Here is a 26,048-nt window from a genome sequence, read left to right as displayed (position 1 = left end):
GTCCAGCTAAGATATAACAGTTCAAGCTCCAAAGTCTATTTAATATTTGAATTGAACTCAATCTCTATGGATTTTTAAACTATTAATTTTTATTTCATGTATCCATTTAACACACCTCAGAAAGTTTTAGTATTAATCAAAATCATAATTCTAATAAAAAATATGCTTATAAACACTATTTCTGCAACATTTCCTGGTCAATGTAGCAAAACTCAAAATACGTAGTTTATATCGAATATACACTTGATGTTCAAATGTCATTGCTACCACTTTTAGCTATATGATTTCAGGAAAATTAACTTCTCTAAGCTTCAATGTCCATATTGGCAAAACAGCAGTAGTGGTAGTCAAGATAAAGAGTTACGAGATTTATAAATAATAGATAACTCATTTGCAAGACCCTGCACTGTGCCTGTCATATAAGCAGGTAGGAATATAAGCGGTAGCTATTATTTTGACTATTTTAAGTTAAAAATTAAACACTTAACACATAAATTCAAGAATGGCTTAGAACTTATATTAAATGATCATATACCCATTGACCTTCTTATAGACCAAACAAAACTAACTCTAAAAATTTGCTGAAGTTTATGTAGGAAAAAAACAACAAATAAATTAAGAGGTTGTTCTGAAATAAAACCAAACAAAAGAAGTTGTTGAAATATATTAAAAGATTGATTTTTAATCATTAATACTTTTAAAAAGGATCTGAAACCAATCATTTTATTTGCTTTTAGAAAACAGATTCACTGCTCTAAGATACTATAAATCATGCTGAGAGGATTGCCAACAAGACTGGTAAGATATTTCTTCAGGAACCTACATTAAATAGAACATTCCAGTTTTCTAGGTCACTCTATGGCTGTATTTCCAAGGTCAAGCAAACAGCACTGACTCCATTTCTCTAAAAAGGAAGGTCTAGCAATGATTAATATTAAGAATTTGTTTCTAATGCTATGTCAACTACACCTCAATTTAAAAAAAGAGAAAAAATAAAAATTAAAAAAAGAGAAAAAACTGCTGTTTCAAAACCATATTTTCTTTTTTTTTTGAGAAATATTTATGCATTTACTGAATTTACTAGATTCATCTATCTATAGCTTAAGCTAAATGTCTATTTAATAGCAGCTTTAAATGAATTTTTAAAACTCAAAACCATATTTTCTAATGAACACATACTAAAAATGATTTTTTACAGATGAAAAAGAACACACTCCAAGTATCTTCGACTACAACTTCAACAACGAAGTCATTGCACCCCATGCTGTCCCCACACGCAGAACCAACCATCAGCCGTGCTGTCAGCTTCTGAAATAACTTTCTCTCGATCCAGCCTTCCATTCAAACCACCCTAATTTTACGGTGGCCTCCTGCCCTGTCTCTCTGCTTCCTGAGTCTCCCTTCCCATTCAACCATACACACCATTACCAGAGTCATCTTCCTAAAACTGATCTCATTGGTAACATCCTGCCAAGGATCATTAGAGTTCCCCTGCCTGCCTAGAGAAGAAACCCCAAACTCGGGGCTGGCTGTGGCATCCCAGGCTCTTTTCAATCTGGTCCAACATAACCCTCCATATTCACCCGTATCCATCTTCCCATAACCTCCATCCGATCCCATCCCTAAAACCTACTAAAGCTTACTGCGCACTTCAGCCAAACTTTCCAAACGGGTTCTGCTAATGAAATGGAATACCCTTGCCAGCCCCTCCTCCTGAGAATTCCCGCCCTGCTGCCTTCAGCCTCTCTCAGGGTAAAATCCCATTTGACTCAAAGGACAAAGCTTTCCCCAACACCCAACCCCAGCAGAACTATTTGCTCCCTCTTCTGAGAGAAAAGAAAGTAGGGTGGAAAACTATAGCAAATAAAATTGCATTAAAGGGATAGACCATACAATGGAATATTACTCAGCCATAAAAAAATGAAATAATGCCATTTGCAGCAACAAGGATGGACCTAGAAATTATCATACTAAGTGAAGTAAGTCAGAAAGAGTAAGACAAATACCACATTCTATGTCTTATATGTGGAATCTAAAAAAAAAAAAAATGATACAAATGAACTTATTTACAAAACAGAAACACATTCACAGACATAGAAAACAAACTTATGGTTACCAAAGGGGAAAGGCGGGAGTGGGAAGGGATAAATAAGAAGTTTGAGATTAACACATACACACTACTATATATAAAACAGATAAACAATAAGGACCTACTATATAGCACAGGGAACTACACTCAATAGTTTGTAATAACCTATAAGGGAAAAGAACCTGAAAAAGAATGGAGATATATATACGGAGTTTTATATATTTATAAAACTGAATCACTTTGGTGTACAACTGAAACTAACACAATATTGTAAATCAACCATACTCCAATAAAAAAAGAGATAAACCAAAAATAAATATATATATAAAAGCCTTATTTGATTGCTTATAAAATAATGATATACTTCAGCAGATAGCTGCCTGAAATTCCTCTTTGGTAGAAGGCAGATGTGTGCTCTAAATTAGTAAGAGTTGAAAAATGAACACAGAAGACTTTCTTCAAAAGCCACTGTAAAGAGAGGGGCCCCGTGTAACAGAAGCACCTGAGTTTCTTTTAAATTAATATGAAATACTAAACATTGCAAACTACAAATCTTCTCACTCAATCATCAGGCTTATAGAGGCAAATAATCTCAGTGCGTTTTATACATTTGTATACTCAGTTGTGGAGCTAAAATGGAAAGGAACACATGACAGCCTAGAAATTCCATCTCTGTGTTACCTCTGTAGTTTCTTATGTTCTTAGGATCTCAGCCTCGAGATTCTTTGGTCAAACCCCCCAGCTCCCCACAGAGCCAGGCTGCTGGGCACACGGGACCCAGAGGCAGAAACACAAACACTTCTCTGCCTGGCTGCAGATTAACATTAAGACAAATTGCTCTCACCACCTTTCCTTACATATCATTTAGTACCTGAAACCGTCATTACACCAGAAAAACAAGCATCTCCAAATTGTTCAAATAAAAAGTTTTTAAAAGCATAAAGCTTTTTTTAAAGTCACTGACTAAATAAATGTTGAGATAACCATATAAGGCTAAATCAGAACAACAACAACAACAAAAAAAAAACTAAAGGAGCATGAGGGTGATGTTTTGGGTTCAAAGTTAAATTTACTAACAGTAGCTAATAACCCATTACATTCCTGAACTGATATGTGTTCCTTATAGTGTAAGGCAATGAACAAGATCTTTGGCCGATTTAAATCCTAATTATTTGGTGGAAATTACTTTTCAAATCCATGTTGCAACATCATAAAACACTCAACTGTGTCATCTGGAAAATCCTCAGAGACGTCAAGGGAGCTCTCATATTCTCTCCAACTAGAGCAAAATCGCATACATTGTGTTATGGTTGTTAATGCATCCAGAGTTTAGGTTTCCAATTTCAGGACACACATTGCAGGTTGCAAACACAATATCCATTCGCTCCTTATTCTTTTTTTTTTAATTTTTATTTATTTTATTTTTTATTTTTTTTGGCTGTGTTGGGTCTTCGTTTCTGTGCGAGGGCTTCCTCTAGCTGCGGCAAGCGGGGGCCACTCTTCATCACGGTGCGCGGGCCTCTCACTATCGTGGCCTCTCGTTGCGGAGCACAGGCTCCAGACGCGCAGGCTCAGTAGTTGTGGCTCACGGGCCTAGTTGCTCTGCGGCATGTGGGATCTTCCCAGACCAGGGCTCAAACCTCTGTCCCCTGCATTAGCAGGCAGATTCTCAACCACTGCGCCACCAGGGAAGCCCCTCTCCTTATTCTTTACCAACAGAATTTCACTTTTGTTCAGGGTACTAAGTGGGGCCAGCTAAAATGTCTATTTTCCTAGTCTGCCTTGCAGACAGCAGTGGCCCATATAACAGTTCTGGCCAGTGACATACAAGCAAAAACTGCTAAGTGGGCGTCTAAAAAAGATCTTTAAAAGGAGTCTTAATCAACTTGTCTGCATCTTTTGTCATTTGTCCTTGTACTTCCCCTTCTTCCCATCTGGAATTGAGACGCAAATGCTGGAAGAGCAGCAGCCATCTTGTAATGAGAGAACAACCACATGATGTACTACAAGTGGCCAAGAAACATAGGAGTCTGGGTCTTACTGGCAAATAGAGGTGCCCTACAGCCCTCCCAGCCCTACCTGAGGCCTCTCAGTCCCTGAGAAAAAGAAAACACTATCATCTGTTTCTGCTACAAACAGCCAAACACAATCTAAACTAACAGCCATTACCAGTTAAGCCTATTTCATTTTTTAAAAGAAAAGAAAAAGCTCAGACTAATACTGTCATAACTAGCTACAATGCAACACTATTATGATATAGCCCTGTTAAAGGTCACTTATTACACAACTGACTATGAAGCCCCAGGAGGAGATGAAATCTGAAATCAAGATTTTGCAGAATCCTAAAGCCAGCTGAAAACCACTGAAGCCACACTGTATGAAGGAAGCAAAGTAAAGAAACCTTTACACTCCAGCTTCAATTCAACCGGCACCAGAGTTAATTTACACAGTAAAAGACAGGATTTTGACCATTCACATATCTACGTAAGGACTTAAAACTGAACTGAAAATGAAAACTACTGGCTGTGAGTAGTTCTCAGTTCATTTTGTCACCATGGGCATAAGCAGAATCACACGGCTCTAATGAGAGAAGGGACTTTAGCAATTGCTTTAGCAATTCCTCAACATTTTCATGAGAAACAGAAAATTTTGCCTTTTTCTTAATCGAAGAGGGTTTTTTAGTGATATATAGATAGATAGATAGATAGATAGATAGATATAGATATAGATAAGTAAGAAATCTGCCACTCAGCTTTCATAGAGAATAATAAGGAAACCCTTTTTATAGCTGTCTGGGGATAACTGATTAATTTCAAGGTCAATGGAAAAATATACATTTTCTTGGACCAAAATAATTTACCTTCTTTGTCCGTTAAGTCTAAAACGTATAGAATAAAATTTATTGGGTTCACATTAGTGATCTCATTTTCACACTTAGTATCAATTTTTAAAAGTAACAATGTGTTGAGGAAAGAAAATCTTCCAATGATAGACTCAAACAGCAGAATTTCATAGATTAGTGACATCTAGTTAATATTGATAATATAATAATTATAATAACAGTATGTAGCTTAGTTTCCTTAAACTGACAGGAAAGACAAGAGGGATGTTCTGCATCTTTTGTGCTAACCTACTAAAAATGTTTTCTATTTATATGGTAAATAAACTGCATAATTCACTATAGATATTAAAGAAAGCCACTGACATGGGCAATTTCTAGCATAAACAATAATAAAGAAATAAGTTTTATTCCAAAATAAATGCCTTTATTCACCCTGACTCTGGTAATCTGCTGAAGTAATGAGATTTTTTTTTAATCAGATGCCCTGAATATCCTGGCGATGAATATATTTTATAAGCAAAGGGATTGGAATATGAATCAGGACACTGCACCCTTCTCTGCAGCAAATAGCTCTTTCTGTGTTATTCTAATTCAGCAAACAGTTGCCTATTTTCACTCAGAAGTAAAGGACCAAAGCAAGACCCAAGAATAGACCACACCATAAATAATTAGGGCTCGCTCACTTGCCGCTATTCTTGTTTTGCTCCAGAAGGCTAGGTCTGAAGTCCTTCCAAAGCTATCTGAGGACTAAACTCTCAACTTCTAAACCTAACAGTCATAACTGCTAACATTATAGATTATTGTAATTTTACGTTTCTGTCACAGATTCTGAATGTTACAGCTGACCCCACCGCTTACACATTCAACAGCTGGGGCATATGATCGCTTGGCAACCTGATAACACTCCAGCCAAATGCAAAGTCATCCTGGAACCAAGGAACTCGGGCAGAAATGAAAATCAAAATAAGCTCTCTTACGTTCAAATGGGAATGGAAAATGTTTTGAACAATGCATGATTTCAGAAAATGCAACAACTGTACTTTGAAAGTTGAGTGAACTGACACTCCCTATTCAAAGCCTACAATTCTTTTCTGATTAGATCAGCCCCACAGCAAGTCATCGGGATAATAAGCTCTGTAATGAAGTCATCGAATTGGATACTGATGGGAAATCATAACCGGCTTCAAAACACATCGGAAAACAATGAGTTTTCCAGGTCTCTAGCTTTCCACATAATACACTGGCCAATACTCTTACTCTCCTTTCCAAGACCAGATGAAACACAGAACATCTATAAAGCCGGGGACAAATTGATGACCTAAGCATTTTAAAACCACAAAGAAAACGAAGGAAACGACCTTCACTTTTTCGGTGAAATTCGGGACTATATGTTTGAAAAAGTGTACATGTAAGTGCAATACTGATCATTAGGTTATAATTAAAATGAAGTGCAGTGAAGACTGCAATGGCCTCCAGGTCTTCAATTTCCCTTTAGTTCCAAAGGCAAATAAAAACCATCTTTTAAATAACATCCGCTTCCTCAAGGCAAGTCAAATCAGCACCTCAGTTATGTCTGTTTTCCGAGTCACCTGCAATCACCCACGTGTCACAGAGGTAAAACTTGATGGGACAAAAATTCATACAGCTACCATTTTTTTCAAAAGTAAAAAAGGTACATACTTTCAAACTTTCAGACTTTTTTCTTTCTGACCTTAAAGAGCACAGGTGTACATCTTCCATGAGGTTTATTAGTATATTGCAATATTTCTCATTTTTAAGGTTCTGGAACAACTGATTAAGAACCTTATTTTTAAATGGGAGGACAGATGTAAACATGAGTGTATTGCACACGAACACACACACAGATGCTACAAATGTGCTTTAGCCTAAAATATCATTGCACTTGCTCAGTGGTAGTGTCATACACAATAGAGTCTTGGCACAAAGGAATTGTGATTGTGCTGTTTACAGAATTCTACATGGATTAAAGGAATGTCAATAGTAAAACATGTTCTAGAAGTATATGAAATACATTCATGGGTAGATTTTGAGCTCTGGGGGGATTTGGAATTTAATTATTCAGTTCAGGATTCTATATTTCTATTTTTCACAAATAGAAAACTAGTGATACATGCATTTTTAACCATATAATCCCCATTCAATTTACAGAAACTGAGTTTCTTAAGACCACAGCAAATATTCAAAAGATGCAAAACCACTTGAATGCAACCGATGAAATAGGCCACTATTCACCATGAATATATTAAGGCTCTGGAAGCTACCCCTGGGTGTGGAGCGCTTAGAAGCCACAGTTAGGAGACCGTCTGGACACACTGAAAAATAATTTCCAGAGACAAAAACACCTTTTAAGATGAGAAGATGCTCTTTATCTAACGTCACATTTAACTATAAAGTCAAAATAAACATGATACTAAAATATCAATACTATTTATCATAGAATTTCCCCAACATAAAGGATAGGCAGAAAAATATCTCAAAATATACTCCTTTACGTTTAAATTTACCACAGACTCACTGACGAAAGTCTTTCATGCATCACACTATCAAATAATCTTTATCATACGTAAGAATAGATATATAGTCACAAACCATAAACTTTTTTCATGTAAGATCATTTTAAGAAAAATGATTTGGTGATGCTCTCAGTGGTGAAACAGTCCATTTATTTAAGAAGCCAAGGACCTTTTTGATAGGGTTAACCAATACCCCATACCAAGCAAGAGCAGCAATGCCTTAGTAATCCTATGGAGAATTAATCGGTCTCCACCCTCCCAGGAAGAATTATGATTATGCGTAGTGCTTAAAAGCTTTTGCAAGGGAGAGAAAACGCAACGTGCTTCTTGGAAACCAAACCCCTCCCCCGCACTGTACTGCTCGCCCTAGGGCGTCTATAGGCCGTCGCCCACCCCACCACCCTCCCTGCGCTGGGGTACGGAATTCCATCCCAAAAAGACCTGGTCCATTCCCAAGACTGGTCCAGACACCTGTTTACTTGTGCCCAAGCAGTGGTGGCTCGGGTTAAGCAAAGGCGACGGTTACCCCTCTGGTCCCTGCCAAGCCCCGCGGCCCGGGCGCGGGGAACCACATACCTTTGTACCTCTCCAGGACATCCTCGTAAGCCTGGAGGTACTCCTGCTCCTCCACGTACAGGTAAGCGGCTGGGGATAGGTACCCCGCCATGCCCAAGTCTACCTAAGCGACGACTGGCCAATTCCCCTCTCCCGCTCGAACCCCGGACAGGATCGCAGTCAGCAAGATGCAGCCTTGGTAATGGAAACGCGGAAGGAGGGCAGGCTGGGGGAGGGCGCCGGGGCGCAGAGCTAGGGACGCAGAGCCGGGGGAGCAGAGCCAGAGCCAGCCGGGGAGACGCCCAAGCCCCCTGGCGGACCGCGGGTGCGGGGCCGCCCGGCGCCCAGGAGCCACCGTCCTCTCAGGTTTCAGCAGCGGCCAATCTCGGCGAGCCCGGGGGCGGCGACCGGCAGCGCCACGCCGCGCTGAGGAGAGCGGGACCCGGCGGGGACAGGCGGAGGGCTGCGGGCGCCGGGACCCTCGGAGGCCGAGGCGGCCGCCACCCTGGCTCTGCGCTGGGCGCCTGCTCGGAGCCGGGAGGACGCGCGCGCTGCCTCCGCCCGGGATGCTGCGCGGCGCATCTGCGGCATTTCCTGGCCGCCGCGCCGCAGACACTCGCCCGCGCCCCGGGGAGAGGAAGGGAGGGCACAGCGGGGGAGAGAGGAGGGCGGGCGGAAAGGAGGGGGCGAGGCGGCGGTCAGCGCCCCGGCTGGCTCGGCTCCGGCCCGCGCCGCCCGGCCCCTCCCGCAGGCAGCCCCGCGGCGCCCGGGCCCCTCTCCGGCCCGCCCACCGGGTCCACCGCGCGGCCAAGCCCGCCCACCCCGGACGCTGGCTGGCCGGCCCGGGTCCCAAGGGCGAGGTTTCTATTTGGGACCCACAACAGGTGCCTGGGAAACAAAGCCGCGGATCGCGCCACCCGCGCGCGCAGCCCCCGCGAGGCTCCCGGGAGAAGAGTGGGAAATACTCTTCGATCCGGCCGGTGTCACAGAAGGACGAGGTGGCTGGGACAGCGCGCGGGGCAGAGCCGGGGGTCCGCGCCCCAGGCGCATCTGGCGGCGGGCGGGGGTCCTGACAGCCTGGAGACGCCTGCGCCTGCGCGCCCGCCGCCCCGCGGCCCGGGGACCAGCCGGCGGTCCCTCCCTTCCGCCCCCCAGAGCCGGCCCGCGCATCTGCCGCGGCCACAGCCTGAGTCGATTCACAGCACCCGTCTCACTTTGCCACCTCCCTCCTTCTCCCTACTGTTATTCACCCCACACAGCACTGGTCTCCACTGAATGTGAGTAAAATGGGTACAATTCCCTTCGCTTTGGCATCTATCGTATACTAAAGTGGTGAGTTTAAGAGTCCACTGGAGAAATCGGTTGGTACCCAGACATGTAAGCAGGTGTGTTTAAGAGGACTGACAGAAGTCAGCCAGCCTTGGAAGGAATCCTGGCTCCTGACTAACTATGTGACGTGGCCAAGTTACTTATCCTGTCTTCATCAGGATAATCATATCATAAAGTTCATCATATATCATCATATCATAAAGTTGTGATATCTCAACTTTATGATAACTTTATAAGTGTTAGCTGTTGTTGTTATTATTATTAGATGAACCAGCTCATTGTTGACTCTGATTTATGACAACTTCACCTGTGCCCACATCTCCCCTTGCTATTTTTTCTTTCATAGGTACTGATTTTTGTCCTTGATGATTCTTTTTTTTCAATGATGTGAATCTGGATCATTTTCCATGAATTGTTAGATGGGAATGAGTACTCTTGGAAAACTGTATACTCTTGATAAAACTTACTAGAATTGGAAAGCTTTACTTCTCATCAGTAATTGGCCTATTTTTGTTACTCCAAACAGAGCAAGACCACACTTCTCTTTTCTGTCCTGACCTCTGATCTGAGTTTGATCCACTAAGCCTTTAGGATCACTAGAGTTTTCTTGCAACTTGGCATGTATTTATGTACACATTAGTTCATGAAGTAACAAACAGGGATCATATGGGACACCTTCTGGAAATGAAAGGGTTAGTAATTCGATCTCTAAGTGTCATCCCATATACAGACCACATATATACAAATGGAGATCTCTCAAAACTCTCTTGTCTCCCTCACAGTGAGTAAGGTCATTAAGGGCATAGTCTGATCCTCCATCAGAAATTGACACCCAGTAGCACCCAGTTTTGTGAATACAATCACTCCACACTGCAGTGATTTTAACTGTCTGTTGGAGGAACCAGTCAAAATGAACAAGCAGCATTTGGGGTTGTTGGTAAGAACAGCATTTACCCCATGCATTCTTGAAAAGATAATAAAGGATCAATCTGCTAATAATAATAGTGTATTCCATAGGGAAGGAGCAAAAGCAGAGCAGTTAAGAGCTTGGCCTCTGGAGTCAAGATGGCCTGAATTCAGATCCTAGCTCAACCACTTCCTATGACCTTGGGAAGAGTATCTCCTCTCTCAGCAGATTTCTGGACTGAAAAATGGGGGAAATAATAGTACCTACTTCATAAAATTGTTGGGAAACCTAAATGAAATAACATATTAGGTGCTTATGAGAGCATCCAGCCATCAGTCAGCTGTCACTTATAGAGCATTTTCCATGTGCCAGGGAATCTGCAAAATGTTTTGCATTTACTACTTTAATCACCACAGCCATGATCTTTTGATAGAGGAAATGAAGCTGAGAAATGTTCAGTAAGTTGTCCAAGAAAACACAACTGGTTCATGATAGAGGAAGAATTAAAGTCCAAAGTCCGACTCTGCCAAGGTCCTTCCATTCTAACTTCAAAGAATTCACATGGGTCAAATATCCATACTTTAAAATAACACTGTCACTAGCAAACCATGTACCTTTACAGGCACTTCAAGACTGAAAACCCCAACTTACAGTATCCTGCAAGTAAGAACAGTAGATCTGTCTTACGATGATGTTAAAGGCATTTACAGTGGGTACAAAGCCCCTTTCTTTCCATGTTACCATGTCATTCTCACCTTGACCCTGAGAGATCAGAAGGGCGTATATTATAGATTTTAAAATGAAGACACTACAGTAAATGCAAAAGCACTTTTAAAAATATAAGTATCAGGGGCTTCCCTGGTGGCGCAGTGGTTGAGAATCTGCCTGCTAATGCAGGGGACACGGGTTCGAGCCCTGGTCTGGGAAGATCCCACATGCCGCGGAGCAGCTGGGCCCGTGAGCCACAATTGCTGAGCCTGCGCGTCTGGAGCCTGTGCCCCGCGACGGGAGGGGCCGCGATAGAGAAAGGCCCGCGCACCGCGATGAAGAGTGGCCCCCGCTTGCCGCAACTGGAGAAAGCCCTCGCACGAACCGAAGACCCAACACAGCCAAAAATAAATAAATAAATAAATAAATAAATAAGAAAAAAAAAATCCTTTAAAAATATAAGTATCAGACATGTGACACCATCACCAAAAAGACTTTCGGAAATGTACATCTGATTATGTCATTGCACTGCTTAAAAATCTTCAGGTGATTCCCCACCAGTTACAGCATAAATAGTCCTATCTCCTTGGAATTGTCCGAAAGCACCCTTACAGTTTTTGCTCTTCCCTACAAATCCCAGGCTTTAGCTACACAGATGACTTGCAGTTTCCATTTGAACCCATCTCCCTGCTGTGTTCCTGTAGCTCCATCCCTCGGAAGTGGCCTTCCCTTTCACTCTAGTCCATCAAGCTCGTTAAATCTCCCCTCAGAAGGTGATCCCCTCAAAAGGTGATCCCCTCAGGAACCTCTCATGCCTCCCTCTCCATCCAAGGTCATTAGATTCTCCACTGGGTTCTTTTAATACAGGTACTCACAGCCATTACAGCTAATCTCTCACCCGTGTTGTAACTGTCTCACAGCACATCCATGGTCATGTTAGACTAGAACTTCTTTCAAGGCAGAACTGTGTGCTTATCTTCATTTTATTCCAGAGGCTTAATAAATATGTATTAAATGTGAATGACTTAAGGGATTCCCCCTGACCATATGGTCTTTTTGACTCTAGACATTTTCATTCTATTTTATTTTTATGACCTTAAAAACAAATAAAAATATGAGACTTTCAATTCCTTTATTGCTAAGTAACGAACATGATGGATGGACATCCTCACACCATTTCTGACCCTTGCCCTGTCTCCTACTAGGGATGAACTTCACCGACGGGCCGAGTTTCAGGCCAAGTGTGAAAATGCCTAATAAAATGAGAATTTGAAATCTGAATGGTATATTTTCCAACTACCCACTGCACCAAATGCCCTCAGATGCCCTGTTCCCTTATCCTCACGCTGGATGATCTGTGGCAAATTTAACACAAAATCTATCTGGATTTCACAGTTTAGCCACATGACAATGAAACAGATATTTGCAGACTGGCCCCTGAGCCTATGCTGGGGCCAGTGACGAAATGATTATGATTTGTGTAGCAATAGCCAATTTACCAATATTTATTTTAAACACAGTAAGTAGTACATGTCCATACTAGGGCTGCGTATTCTGTTTGTTGTTTTATTTTGTTTTGTTATATTTTTGAAGAATTGATATAATCTTAAAAGTATGTAGCTCAGAGGTCTCCAGTGCACCAACTACCAGTAACTTCATAGTAAACCTTTTACAACGAGTAAGACATGGCCCCTGCCCTCCCAGAGCCTACAGTCTACTGACCCCAGCACCCGCTTGTCCACTGCACCCAGCAGAACCCCCAGGTCCTCCATTCCTTCCCTACCAGCAGTGTACACCGACCTCTACTACCACTAGCCTCTACTGACTTCCTGTCTGTTAGTTTATATAACCTCATTCCCCCTGACAAACATATGCCCTTCCTTCTCTCATAAACCTTCCTTCACTACCAAAAGCAAAATACCCGTCTCTGCCACCTCTATCAAAACTCTCAAGCCAGAAGGACCTTGTACCTTCCGTAAAAACGCAAAGGACAGGCATCCCAGGCTTTCTACAAAGCCCCAGCAATTTCTCACGCCCCCGCCTTTCACCCATCTTCCCTTTCTGCTGAGCCAAATATCTGGTACCCTGGTTCTGGCACTGTCTCCTCCACTCCCTTGGGGGTATCTTGACAGGGCAAGGAATCAGGCCTCAGTGACCAAACACCTTCTGGTACTCGCCCAGCTCTGCGCCCTCTCCCAGGCCACCCCTGCCCACTCTCACTTGGCTCCCAAGCTCTCTCCATCCTCCCTCCACCCCATTCTCCCCCTCCACCCTCCTCTTCGAAGGCCTGGGTGAGACCAGCCAGCATCTCACAACAGAAGCCAGAAGAAGCTCAAAGCTGTTGCCCCAGAAACCTGGACTAGAGAATGGCTGGCTGGGCCCTGTTTGTTTTTCCCGAAATCAGAAAATCCCACTGGGGGACACTAGGGGGACTCTCAGCCGCCATGATGGCTGGGACCTGAGCTAGTCCCCTCCAGCACCCCCCCATCCCCGAAGGAGGACAAGTACCAACTTTGCATGATGGTGGGAGGCAAAAGAAACTGAGTGGGAAGGGGCCTGGGGGAGAGAGTGGGGGAGGGGGGAGAGGCCCTATCTGCTGCAGAAACCAACTCCAATAAACACCTGGCCTTTGGCCTTTGCAAGAGAGCTCCCGAAGACACACCCCAACCTACCCCATTACCATTTCTGAGAAAAAAAATTGAGGAACAACCACCCCAGAAAGCACAGCTCACATACACACAAACCACACAGGCACTGCAGGCAAAGGGGGGGATAGATTTCCACAGTAGGCTCAGCTTTCAGCCAAGTAAAACAAGCCATCACTTCTGGGACCTAAAGGCAGTGCAAGGGAACACCGGGTAACAGAACAGAAACACTGGCCCCTCCCAGGTATTAATTAATCAGGGATGCATGATGGCTAAACCCTCAAAAGCACCAGGAGCAGAAGCTGCTACAAACACATAACGCTGACAGAGATGCTACACTTAAAACACACACACACACACACACACACACACACACACAAAACCGCATCCAGGTTGCTAAAATAACCCTCCGCAATTCTGGGTACCAGAACCCAGGAATCTACCCACCCCCCCCCCCCACCGCCCCTGTTAAATGTGGTCGCTCAGAGCTTCTATGCAAACATGGAAACGAAGCTTCCAGCAAACACACCGGGAATCACTGAGTTAATACTTCCAGATTGGCACGGGGGCGACTGCACATAAATAGGAAACTTCAATGCAGATGCCTGTAAATATCCCCTTGGTTTCAAAGGTATCGATTCCTCCAACTAGAAGACAGGGCCAAACAGCTTAGTCACCAACAGGCAGGGCCAATCGCTCTTCTGATAAATCGGGACAGAAAGTCATCCTCCTCCTCCACCTTGAGCGCATATCTCTGCCCAGAGCATCAGCTCCCAGCCAGACAGGGCCCCCGGGGATTCCATGGGTGAATTTCTGCAACTCTCCTCGCACCTCCCTCTATCCCCTGCCCCCGCCCCCACTTGCTCTTACCTGCTATCCTAAGCACTGCCCTCTCCGCGGGGTCCAGCACCGAGCCCCCGTGGATCTTTCTTTTCGATCTCTCATGTTTAGGCAAATTCCAGGGTAAGGTATCTCCAGGAGCTGGAGATGCAGAGCCAGATTTCTGGCTGAAATCATCTTCATCGGAAAAATCCGCAGAGGAAGACATCGAGCAGCGGTAGGACGCGTTCCCGGAACTCTACAGGGGATGACACAGAAAAAAGCATCAACAGCAAAACACTCACGTCGGCTCGTCCATCTCAGCAGCCCCCTCCCTGCCCCCAAACGGAGTCCGGCATCCTGCATCATCTTCAGCGCGGACGGGGGACCCACACCAGAACCGACACCCAGGGCTCACCATCTTCCCTGGGCCACGGCTCCGACACCAGCCGCAAGCCCCGGGCAGCTCCAGTTCATGGAAGATTTGCACCCAAGTGTGTGGCCTGCGGTCCGGCCACCAGCTCACAAATGACTGGCCCAACAATGAAGCCAGAATCCACAGCCTTCCTGTTACAAACCTATAGTATTTGGCTCCCCCACCAGGCCAGGACCGATATTTTCCATTACTAGCCTGCTGCTTAATTCATTAACGCAACTCACTCCAAGTTGCAAAAACAAAGCACAAATGCAGGATGCTGAGTCCCAATTCCTTTCCGTTTCCAGTCGGAGTCTCCCCTCTAACCAGGTTTGAGCCCCTCGTCCTCTTTAGTTAATTTTCTTCCTGAGCTTGAAGCTGGCTCCCAGAAGAGAGCAAGGAGGGAGGAAGGGCTGATTCTGAGAAGAGCCTTGTCTGAAGACCGGGAGGACACAAAAGACTGTTTTCAGAAGCCGAAGGCAGCGCCAATAAACAAACATCTGAACTCAGCTTAGAGTTCTTGAGATCATTTAAACTACTAGCAAAGTAACAGCTGCCAGTGACGGAAATGAGAATGATACAGCAACTCCCCTCCGCCCCTGGTCATTACACAGTGAAATGAGAAACGTGAGGCTTTGACCCACATGCTTGGCCTGACCTCAGTCTCCCTTCCAGGAACAGGAGCCGGTCTGCAGGGCGTATCTCGCATTAAAGGGCTCTGACTTCCCCACAGGGAAAAGGTACCAGACATTATCCCTTCCTCCTTGGTTGAGTTAAGTTTGTGATGATTTAGGGAGCCACCAGCTTACCATGGAAACGAGGATGCTGACTATCTGTGCTGTGAATAGGGTTCTAAACAAGATAAGCATCCAAGGGAAATCTTCACTTCCCCATTTAGAACTTTGCTGAGGCTTAAGATGCAAAGCTGGTGTAACTCGAATTCCTGAAATGGAACTTGCAGCCTCAGATTCCTACGAAGCCAGTGGCAGGCAGGAATCAGTGAGGCGTGCTCCCATCAGAGTAGAAACCCTGGGCTGCTCACAAAAGCAGTGGTGATGCAGCAAAAACAGGCTGTGTGACAACATCCCAAGGCGTGTGGAATAAACCAGAAGTGAATCAGGACCTCGCCTCCATCTATTCAGGCATGACAGTCCTTATTCACTTCTAGTGGCCAACACCATCATTTTTCTTTTGTCGTTTTTTTTTTTTTTTTGGAGTAAAATTGCTCTACAATGTTGTGTTAGTTTCTGCTGTACAGTGAAGTGAATCAGCTATATGTATACCTATATCCCCTCCCTCTTGGACCTCCCTCCCACCACCCCCCCATCCCACCCATCTAGGTTGTCACAGAGCACCGAGCTGAGCTCTCTGTGCTATACAGCAGGTTCCCACTAGCTATCTATTTTACACATGGTAGTGTATTTATGTCAAACCTAATCTCCCAATTCATTCCGCCCTTCCCTTCCACCCCATGTCCACATGTCCATTCTCTACATCTACGTCTCTATTCCTGCCCTACAAATAGGTTCATCTGTACTATTTTTCTACATTCCACATATATGTGTTAATATACGATATTTGTTTTTCTCTTCCTGGCTTACTTCACTCTGTATGGCAGACTCTAGGTCCATCCACATCTCTACAAATGACCCAATTTCGTTCCTTTTTATGGCTGAGTAATATCCCATTGTATATATGTACCACATCTTCTTTATCCATTCATCTATTGTTGGACATTTAGGTTGTTTCCATGTCCTGGCTATTGTAAATAGTGCTGCAATGAACACTGGGGGACATGTGTGCTTTTGAATTATGGTTTTCTCAGGGTATATGCCCAGTAGTGGGATTGCTGGGTCATATGGTAGTTCTATTTTTAGTTTTTTAAGGAACCCAACACCATCATTTTAAAAGTACACATACTATTTCCTGTAAAGTGTCTAAGATTTATCTTTAGCTTTATTCTTTCCCCCCAAAAGCAGTCTTCCATTTTACTTTGCATGAAATGTCATCACCTTGGTTAATTATTAACTTATTTAGATTTTGTGTGTTTTCCCAGTGGCAATCATGTACTACGCAAATAAATAAATAAAATTGACTTTCTGTATTCGCTGGAGTCCACAGAGAGTTGTGAGGAGCATTAAGTCAGTCACAGGATGCTATCAATCTACTTTATTTTCCATGCTTTTCTGAAAATTCATCTTGAGCTCTCTGAGGCTGTGTTGCTGGCTGGATCAGTGAAAAAGGATGACATTCTTAAAGACTTTTTCAAAAGGGTATTGGGTTTCCTTGGTTGCCTTCTGTCTTCCTTAAAATGGCTTCCTACCTGTCCTTATGAAAGGTCATCTTTTATCTGTGAGCTTGTATTTCTTGTTGTTTCCTAGACTCTTTCAGTGAGGATAGTAATTTGATTGTTTATCTTTACAGACAGACTTGGGGAATAACTGTTAAAGGACTGCCCCCATACAAAAATCCCTGGTTACTGATTTTTGTAGACAGAGTAAATTGTTTTAATGGTTAGCATCTCAGCTGATGGAACAGCAAAATGTGATTTATGCCATGACATAAACACCACTCATCACACATAGCCAGATGGGAACAGTTACTACCCTGGACCCAAGGGTGTTGACTGGTGCAGCCTCTAATCTGGATGTGTCCTTGGTAAATGCATAAGAGAGAAAGGAAGACAAGACAATCAGCAACACCTCTTTCAACAACATGGCACAGGGAAATACGGACACACGCAGACAGAGGAAAAGCACGCTCACTTATACACGGCAAAGTCTCTCCCCTGGCTACGTGACTTGAGCGTTTTAACCATTATTCAATTTTTCCCCACAATAATTTTCATGAAGACTTTTTAAATATAAGGTAAACTATACAAAATTAGGCCCATTTGAACCTTGGAAATTGAGAATCGATTTTTTTTATCATTTATATGTTTTGTATTCTGAGAATTACCTTTTAATTCACTTTTGAATTTTTAGACATATGCACTCTTTGGTATAGAAATTTCTTTTTTTTTTAGCCTTATTTGGTTGCTTTATTTAATTTGAAGTTTCTTTTTTTCTCGGTAGTGTTTGTTTGAAGTTGGCTCTTTAGCAGCCAATGAGGTAGAGACTAAATTGGCCACCTTTTAAGGGCTACTGAATTTAGTCTTTTAGGCTACAAGTGTGTGATTCAGTAAATGCGCTTACTTTAGTGAATGAAAGGTTGTCTGTGGTTCCTGTCTTCAAATTTTGGGAAATTATATTTGGAATCAATAAATTTTCATTCACTGTTATGTCAGTGGCATTCATATCAATGAATAAAGTAGACTTTATAAAACAAGCATTCCAGGTGGGATGCTGAAAATTCTGTCACTAACCTGTTCTTTCCTAGTAACAGGCAAACTGGCTGATCAGATAGCCGATTTTTTTGGTTTCTTTTTTGTTGTTAATTCTTTTTTTATTGAAGTATAATTGATTTACAATGTTGTTAGAGGATTCTTTTTCAGATTCTTTTCTCTGAGAATGGATTAAAATGAAGCTGCTTTGAAGTCAATTGACCCTCTAAAACTGTTCTTTATTGATTTCAAATGACTTGCCAATTCACGTCTCCACCTTTGGGGGTTAGAGGAATGAGTGTGAGAGTACAGTTCTCCTTTCTTATGGAAAAAGCAAACATATTCTCTGACCCAAAGTCCAGAGCCTAACCTTTGATGTGGGGCTTGGAAGGTAAGACAAAGGAAGAGGGCTCTTGGGACCAGCAAAACCCCGAGTTCCTCCTGTCTCTTTCTCTACTCCTGTTGCTTAAGGTTTGATTCCTGTTAAAATATAAATATCTATGTCCATGATAGAAGATTGGTTAAATAAGTGACAGTATATCCATACAATGGACTACCCTGCAACAATTAAACAAAAATGTTATTGATCTACATTTAGCAAAGTGGGAAGGGTTCATATAGAATGATTCCTTTAAAAAAATCTCTGTGTGTGTGTGTGTGTGTGTGTGTGTGTGTAGATAGACAGACAGTAAGATGATTTATAGATGAATAGGTAGATACATGATAGGTAGATAGGTAACTATCTACCAATGTGTAAACAGCAGTTATTTCTGGGTGATGACTAATACTATGAATGAATTTAATTGTATTCCTTATAATTTTTTAATCCAAAACAAATAGTACACAAAAAGATTACTAAGAAGATACTACATCAAGGGTCAGAGAAAATATCAAAGGTTGTAGGAGGAAATAATTATTTAAGCCAATGTTTTTAACTATTTGAGGCTCACAGACATCTCTGAAAAGTTGATGAAATCTGAGGAAGCCTCTCTTCAGATCAAAGCCCATCAGCAAATACACACAAACTTTACATGTGATTTTATGGAATTCACTGCCCCAGGTTAAGCCCCCAATTTATAACCATGAACTGTCAACCCCATTTGGCATGTGTGTTGAAAATGGAAAAAAAAAAGGGGGGGGGGGAAGAATGTGGAGTATTCAGAAGAGGAGAAAGGTAATTAGGATAGTAAAGACAAAGTTGGCCCAGGTCATCATGTTTTTAACATTTGGCCTTTTTTTTTTTTTTTTTTTAAATAAAGGACTGTGAAATACCTCTGGCCTGATATTGGATCTCTACAACGAAAAAAAAAACAAAAACAAAAAAAAACACTAGGTTGTGAGAAACTAAAAACCCAAGCATTGTGTCTTATTACAACCTACTTATTAAGGCAGTTTGAACAATTGAATTAGATCACCGAAAGCTTTAAAATGACTTTCCTAATTGCCAATTTATTCACGTGGTATAAAAACAACCCAAATCTCCTAAAGCCAGGATAATTACATAATGCGACATTTTTAGAAGGGGAACTAAACAATAACTCCTCTAACTGAAACCCCGGTGGGGGATCTGAGACTAGTACAATGGAGCTGCCTACCCTGGAAGCTGCCCAGCCTCAGTACCATGAACCAGAGGAAAGCGCCAGGAAGTTGCCTCTGCCCCAAGCAGCAAGAAACAAGTGCAGAGATAAGGCTTCCAGATAAGGCTTCCAGAATCCCAGAGGCTGGAATGTGGTATTTCACAAAACCGCACACCTGCGATTTATGCACATTTCTGTAAGCATAGTTCCAAAAATTTAACCAAAAAGTAAAAATAAAAAGCCTATGAAGAATCAATTAGACAAATCCAGATTGGGGGGCATTCTACAAGATAATTATCCTGGGCTCTTCCAAAAAGGAAAAAGGTCAATGTCACAAAACATACACACCCCCAAAGCAGGGACTCTTCTAAATTTAAAAAGACAACAGAAGCATAACAACAAAGTTATGAACCTTGATGGGAGCCTGTATTTCTTTTCAAGCTGAAAAGACATGTTAGGGACCACGGGGAGAATCTCAACCTGGATCATGGATTGTTTATTAGCTGATATTGGGAAATTACTGTTAATTTCTAAGGTGTGCTAATGGCATTTCGGTTATGTAGGAACACATCCTTATCTAAACTCGTGCTGTCTGCACTTGTTCTCAATTGTTTCAATAAAAACAGAGAATTGTGTTTATATTGGCATGTGGCAATAGGTTAACAGTAAGTCTTCACTGTACTACTCTCCCAACTTTCCTGTAAATTTGAATATTTTCAAAACGAAGGGTTGGGGAAACACAGAGCAAGGTCTTTTTTTTTTTTTTTTTTTTAAGTGTTGCTTAGTCTAGGCCTGTTCTCACAAGATCACATCACCCGGGTCTACATCCATGGTGACAGCACCCAGCTAAGTAATTTCCCATAGCATCTCCTCATAGAAACTTGGAGGAAGCAAGGGGCCGACTTCAAGGGGACCCCAGAGCAAGGTGATTTGCCTGCTTCTGTCCAGATCACAGTTTTAGATGGAAGAATATTAAAAAAGCACCTCTGTGTTATCCACTTACTACACAATCCAGTGAACACAAAGTTAGTGTAATATCACATAATTTTTTACATTTTATATAAACCCAAAGAAACCACCAAAATTTAGAGTAAGTGAATATCTAATTTTGTTTAAAATTCCATTGATTCGGTAAGTACAAATACTAACTTCTTACATATTGCATAAAAATATGCAATCTGGCCTAAGACTATTATTCTATACCAGTTTTTTATTTGGAAATAAGTCCAAAAGCAAGAGCACATTATCTGATTTTAGAAATCCCAAGGAAAACCATCTCTACCACAAAGATATGGTGTAGAAGAAAAGAGTTAAGGAAAATGTAAGAAAATGTGTTTAACCCCTTGAAGACAAAATGACCTATGGAAAACTTCAGGGGCCGCGTGCTTGTTTTAGTTTTACATTTTTTTCAAAACTAGTTGAACAATTCAGGTACTTGCTCATCAAATAAATAACTCCTAATCAGCCTCTTAACTGGAAGCCACCTTTAAATAGTAAAGGGAGGACTTTGGTTTGGCGGGGCCTAGGCTGGCTTTCACTCTCTCCTTTTAGGGGAGATTTGCAGGAGCCATACCGCAAAGAGGAAGGGGAGCCTGGTGAAGCTAGAGAAGACGGTGGGGGGGAGTGGTCGAAGGGAGGGGAAGCTGGAAGGTTCTTGTGTCTGAATCAGGGAGGAGTTTTGGGGGAGAGAGTGAATGAAAACCAAGGTTTCCTTCTGGATGGAGAAGCCCAGTTCATCAGCCTCTGAAAGAAGAGCGCTGGGATTCAGGACACAAACTCTCTCTCTCTTACACTCTCTAGGGTGTAAGACTGTGCACTGGTTAGAGTGTTCCTTGGTGTTAGGTTTCCAGGGCAACCGGGCTCACTGATGGGATACAGTCAGGAGGAAGTGCTCCTCATCACTCTCCAGCAGCTGTGTGGGACGCTCTACAAGGTAAGCACCAACGACTCATTTCCCGAGGAGCCTGGCCTTGGATTCTAGGCTGTCTTGGCTCAGCTCTAAGGTATTCTGCAAGACTTCCTTCCTTTCAGTTTACCCAGCAAGTTCTAACTCCCTGCATCACTTATTGAGTGACTGCAGTCAGGGGCTGTACTGGGTATTTTCACTCACTATCTTATTTAATACTCACCATAACCTGGTAAAGAAACCTCCCCTAAAGGGAGGTTAAGTCACTTGTCCACAGCCATTCTGTCAGTCCAAGGTGGAGCCTGGATTTCCATCTGGGTCCTTTGGACCCCCAAGTGCCCTAGAATGTGGTCCCAGGCCCTCAGAGGAATACAGAACATGCTGACAGCCCTCAACGATCTTACCATGGATGTGGAGAGCCCAAAAGGGTTAGACTTGCTCTGTGTTCAATTCAGTTCAAAGCATGGAAATGACCAGGAGACAGGTGTCAGTTCACAATGAGGAAAAACCATCCAAAAAGACACAACTTCTCAGAAGAGGAAAGGACAGCTGTGGGGGGCAGGGAGCTCCCTCTTACCCGAGGGACCAAGCCTTCACTGAGGAGAACGTCACACTGACTCCCTGTTCTTCCAACACCAAGATTCTCTGGTCCTGGGTGCTCTCACACTTCCACAAACCCTCTCTCCAAACAGAGGACAAATAAAAGAAAGACCATGTTAAGTATCAAAACATGAAACTGCATGAAAATTGTAAAAATATTTCAAAAGTACCACCAATTTTTTTGCAAGTCCACCTTAATGAAATCATATTAAAATTATAGAAATAGAGACATCGAGAACTAGTTTGCAGAATCTAAAATATGACACAGATGAACTTATCTATGAAGCAGAAAGAGACTCACAAACATAGAGAACAGACTTGTGGTTGCCAAGGGGGAAGGGGGATAGGGGAGGGATGGAGTGGGAGTTTGGGATCAGCAGATGCAAACCATTATATATAGACTGGAGGGCTTCCCTGGTGGCGCAGTGGTTGAGAATCTGCCTGCTAATGCAGGGGACACGGGTTCGAGCCCTGGTCTGGGAAGATCCCACATGCCACAGAGCAGCTGGGCCCGTGAGCCACAACTACTGAGCCTGCGCGTCTGGAGCCTGTGCCCCGCAACGGGAGGGGCCGCGATAGTGAAAGGCCCGCGCACCGCGATGAAGAGCGGTCCCTGCACCGCGATGAAGAGTGGCCCCCACTTGCTGTAACCAGAGAAAGCCCTCGCACGAACCAAAGACCCAACACAGCCAAAAAAAATAAAATAAAATAAAATAAATAAAATAAAAATAATAAAAAATAAATAAATAAATAAAAAGTAGCTATTAGACTGGATAAACAACAAGGTCTTATCGTATAGCACAGAGAACTATTATATATTCAATAGCCTGTGATAAATCATAATGGAAAAGAATATGAAAAAGAAAATAATAGTTTGCATTTGAGCACCTGCAAATAGTCTTTCCAAACTAAAAGAAAAGCAAAACATAACTCTGAAAATCGCCCCACAACACAGAAACACATTAAGAAGACCAACAAATACTGAAAACATCTCTTTACCTAGAGAATACTTAATGTTATATTTCAAACAGATATTTATTTACATCAATCAATTAAAACTATATTTTAAGCACCCATAAGCTTCTGCCTTGGAGGAGTTTAACATCCAATTGGGAGAGTAAAGGTGATAAGAGAGCCAACTTATAATTGAATATTATCATTTTATCTTCACGTATTAGGCTGAAAAAATAAGTCTTCCAGTGGAATAACATAAATACATACATAAAAATATGGTTTATAGCCTAAAGTCAATTAGGAGAGAGGGGCTGATTCAGGAACAGACTGGAGCATCTCTGGTCCCTTTGGAAGCCAGGATGGAGATGCAGGTGTTCCCCGCCACCTGCCTTCCTCCAACAGTATCATCCAAAACTGGCAATGCTGAGAGATGTGTTGTATTGGCCTGCCATTTTATTTTATTTTAATTTATCTTATTTTATATTTACTGGCTGCGCAGCACAGCATGTGGGATCTTAGTTCCCCAACCAGGCATTGAACCTGTGCCCCCTGCAATGGAAGTGCAAGGTCTTAACCACTGGACCGCCAGGGAAGTCCCTTATTTTATTTTTTTAGTATTTATTTTATTGAAGTATAGTTGATTTACAAAGTTGTGTTAATTTCTGCTGTACAGCACACTGACTCAGTTATACATACATATGCATTCTTTTTCATATTATTTTCCATTTTGGTTTATCACAGGATATTGAATATAGTTCCTCGTGCTATACAGTAGGACCTTGTTGTTTATTCATTCCATATATAATAGTCTGAATCTGCTAATCCCAAACTCCCAATTCTTGGCAACCACAAGTCTGTTCTCTATGTCTGTGAGTCTCTTTCATAAATAAGTTCATTTGTGTCATATCTTGGATTCCATATATAAGTGATATCATATGGTATTTGTCTTTCTCTTTCTGACTTACTTCACTTAGTATAATAATCTCTAGTTGCATCCACGTTGCTGCAAATGGCATTATCTCATTCCTTTTTATGACTAATATTCCATTGTATATATGCACCACAGCTTCTTATCCATTCATCTGTCCACGGACATTTAGGTTGTTTCCATGTCTTTGGCCTGCCCACTTTTAAAAACTAACGATTGGCAAACATTTAAAAATTGGGAATTTTACATGAAAATACAGATCTTAGAGGTAGTTTCCCCTTTTTAGAAGGAATGCATGCTTTCCAGGCTGATACAGACCTTACCAGCCTCTTTATCCATTTATGACACCTGCCCCTGCAGGCATCTGACTTTGGGCCCCTGCCATAAATTAAGGCAGGGGTGACATTGTTGCATTCAGAGATTACGAAATGACGGAGGGTGCGGGGGAATGTAGGGATAATGGTAATCAATAAAAAGGGGCTGGCAGTTTAAAAATAAAGGAGAAGAGGGCTTCCCTGGTGGCGCAGTGGTTGAGAATCTGCCTGCTAATGCAGGGGACACGGGTTCGAGCCCTGGTCTGGGAAGATCCCACATGCCGCGGAGCAGCTGGGCCCGTGAGCCACAATTGCTGAGCCTGCGCGTCTGGAGCCTGTGCCCCGCGACGGGAGGGGCCGCGATAGAGAAAGGCCCGCGCACCGCGATGAAGAGCGGTCCCCGCACCGCGATGAAGAGTGGCCCCCGCTTGCCGCAACTGGAGAAAGCCCTCGCACGAACCGAAGACCCAACACAGCCAAAAATAAATAAATAAATAAATAAAATCAAGTAAAAAAACTTTAAAAAAAATAAATAAATAAATAAATAAATAAAGGAGAAGAGAACTGAAGAGGAGGCTACAAAACAAAACCAAAAGAAGAAGGCTACCAAAGATCTCAGTTAAATTAGTGTCAAACAGAAATGGGTGATGCCATTCCTACTGACGCCCCTGTGCTGATCTCATTCTTCTCCATCCCCAGTAACCCTGGAAACAGGACCCACTGTATGACTCTGGAAGTGCTGGCCCATGAGCTCTGTGAATCTAGCTGGACCACCCCGCCCCCAACTACTGCTGAGCCCTCTGGTTTTGTTCCTGCCCCTCCCCATGCACAAGCCTGCTCCCCACATGTTCCTCCCACCCTGATCTAGGTCAGGGGGAAGCTTGGATGCCAAGCTCTTCAGACAGCCAGGACACGGCTCTGACTTCCACTGGTAAGAAGACGTGGGCTATGATCACGCCCGCGTAACCCTAAGGTATTAGCACAGGATGTTTGCAGAGACCAAACCCCAACTACCATCCACACTGTTAGCCATAAAGTTAAAGATATGTGCATGACCTGCCACGTATTGAATGTCGGGGAAAAGCTTTACAACCTTGGAAAACTGCTTGGCCTTTCTGGGCTTGGCTTTGCTCATCCGAGAAATAGGAGATGCAACAGTACATAAGACACAGGGCTGGGGGGGGGGGTGGAAGAATAAGCAATACTTGAAAAGCACCCAACACATAGAGACCATTCAGCAAACCTGAGCATCACGTGATGTTACCTATTCACATCCTTACCCTATCATACCTTATTCCACAATGGGTAGTATTAAGGTAACTAATAAGAAGATTGTGGGGAGTGGGGAGAAGGCTGTGTGATCCAGGGGCAGAGCACTAAGTCCAGTTAAGCCTATACAACTGTCACTCCAGGAAACTGGAAACAACAAACAGACACGGAGACTGGAAGTGACTGGAACTAGGTCACATTAACAGCCGCTCTCAGGAGGCAGACCCATGTCATCCCCACATCTGTCCTTCCCAACCTTGGTTACTGAGCCTTCAGCCCTTTGGGATGCCCTTGTATCTTTCCAATGCGTTCCTCTTTTTTTCTCTTTTTTTAGG

The 26,048-nt window shown here is 42.9% G+C and overlaps 1 protein-coding gene across 1 annotated transcript in view; it reads right to left on the bottom strand.

Moving 5' to 3' along the window:
• Nucleotides 1-26,048, bottom strand: part of LOC103018155 (dystonin) — a 489,012-nt gene that overhangs the window by 377,994 nt on the left and 84,970 nt on the right. The window contains 1 exon segment of the mRNA XM_057554087.1: nt 14,480-14,687. Within this exon segment, the coding sequence (XP_057410070.1) occupies nt 14,480-14,687 (208 nt within the window).

The sequence above is a fragment of the Balaenoptera acutorostrata genome, chromosome 10 (assembly GCF_949987535.1).
Source record: "Balaenoptera acutorostrata chromosome 10, mBalAcu1.1, whole genome shotgun sequence".
NCBI lineage: Eukaryota > Metazoa > Chordata > Mammalia > Artiodactyla > Balaenopteridae > Balaenoptera > Balaenoptera acutorostrata.
This window is presented reverse-complemented; position numbering and strand designations above follow the sequence as displayed.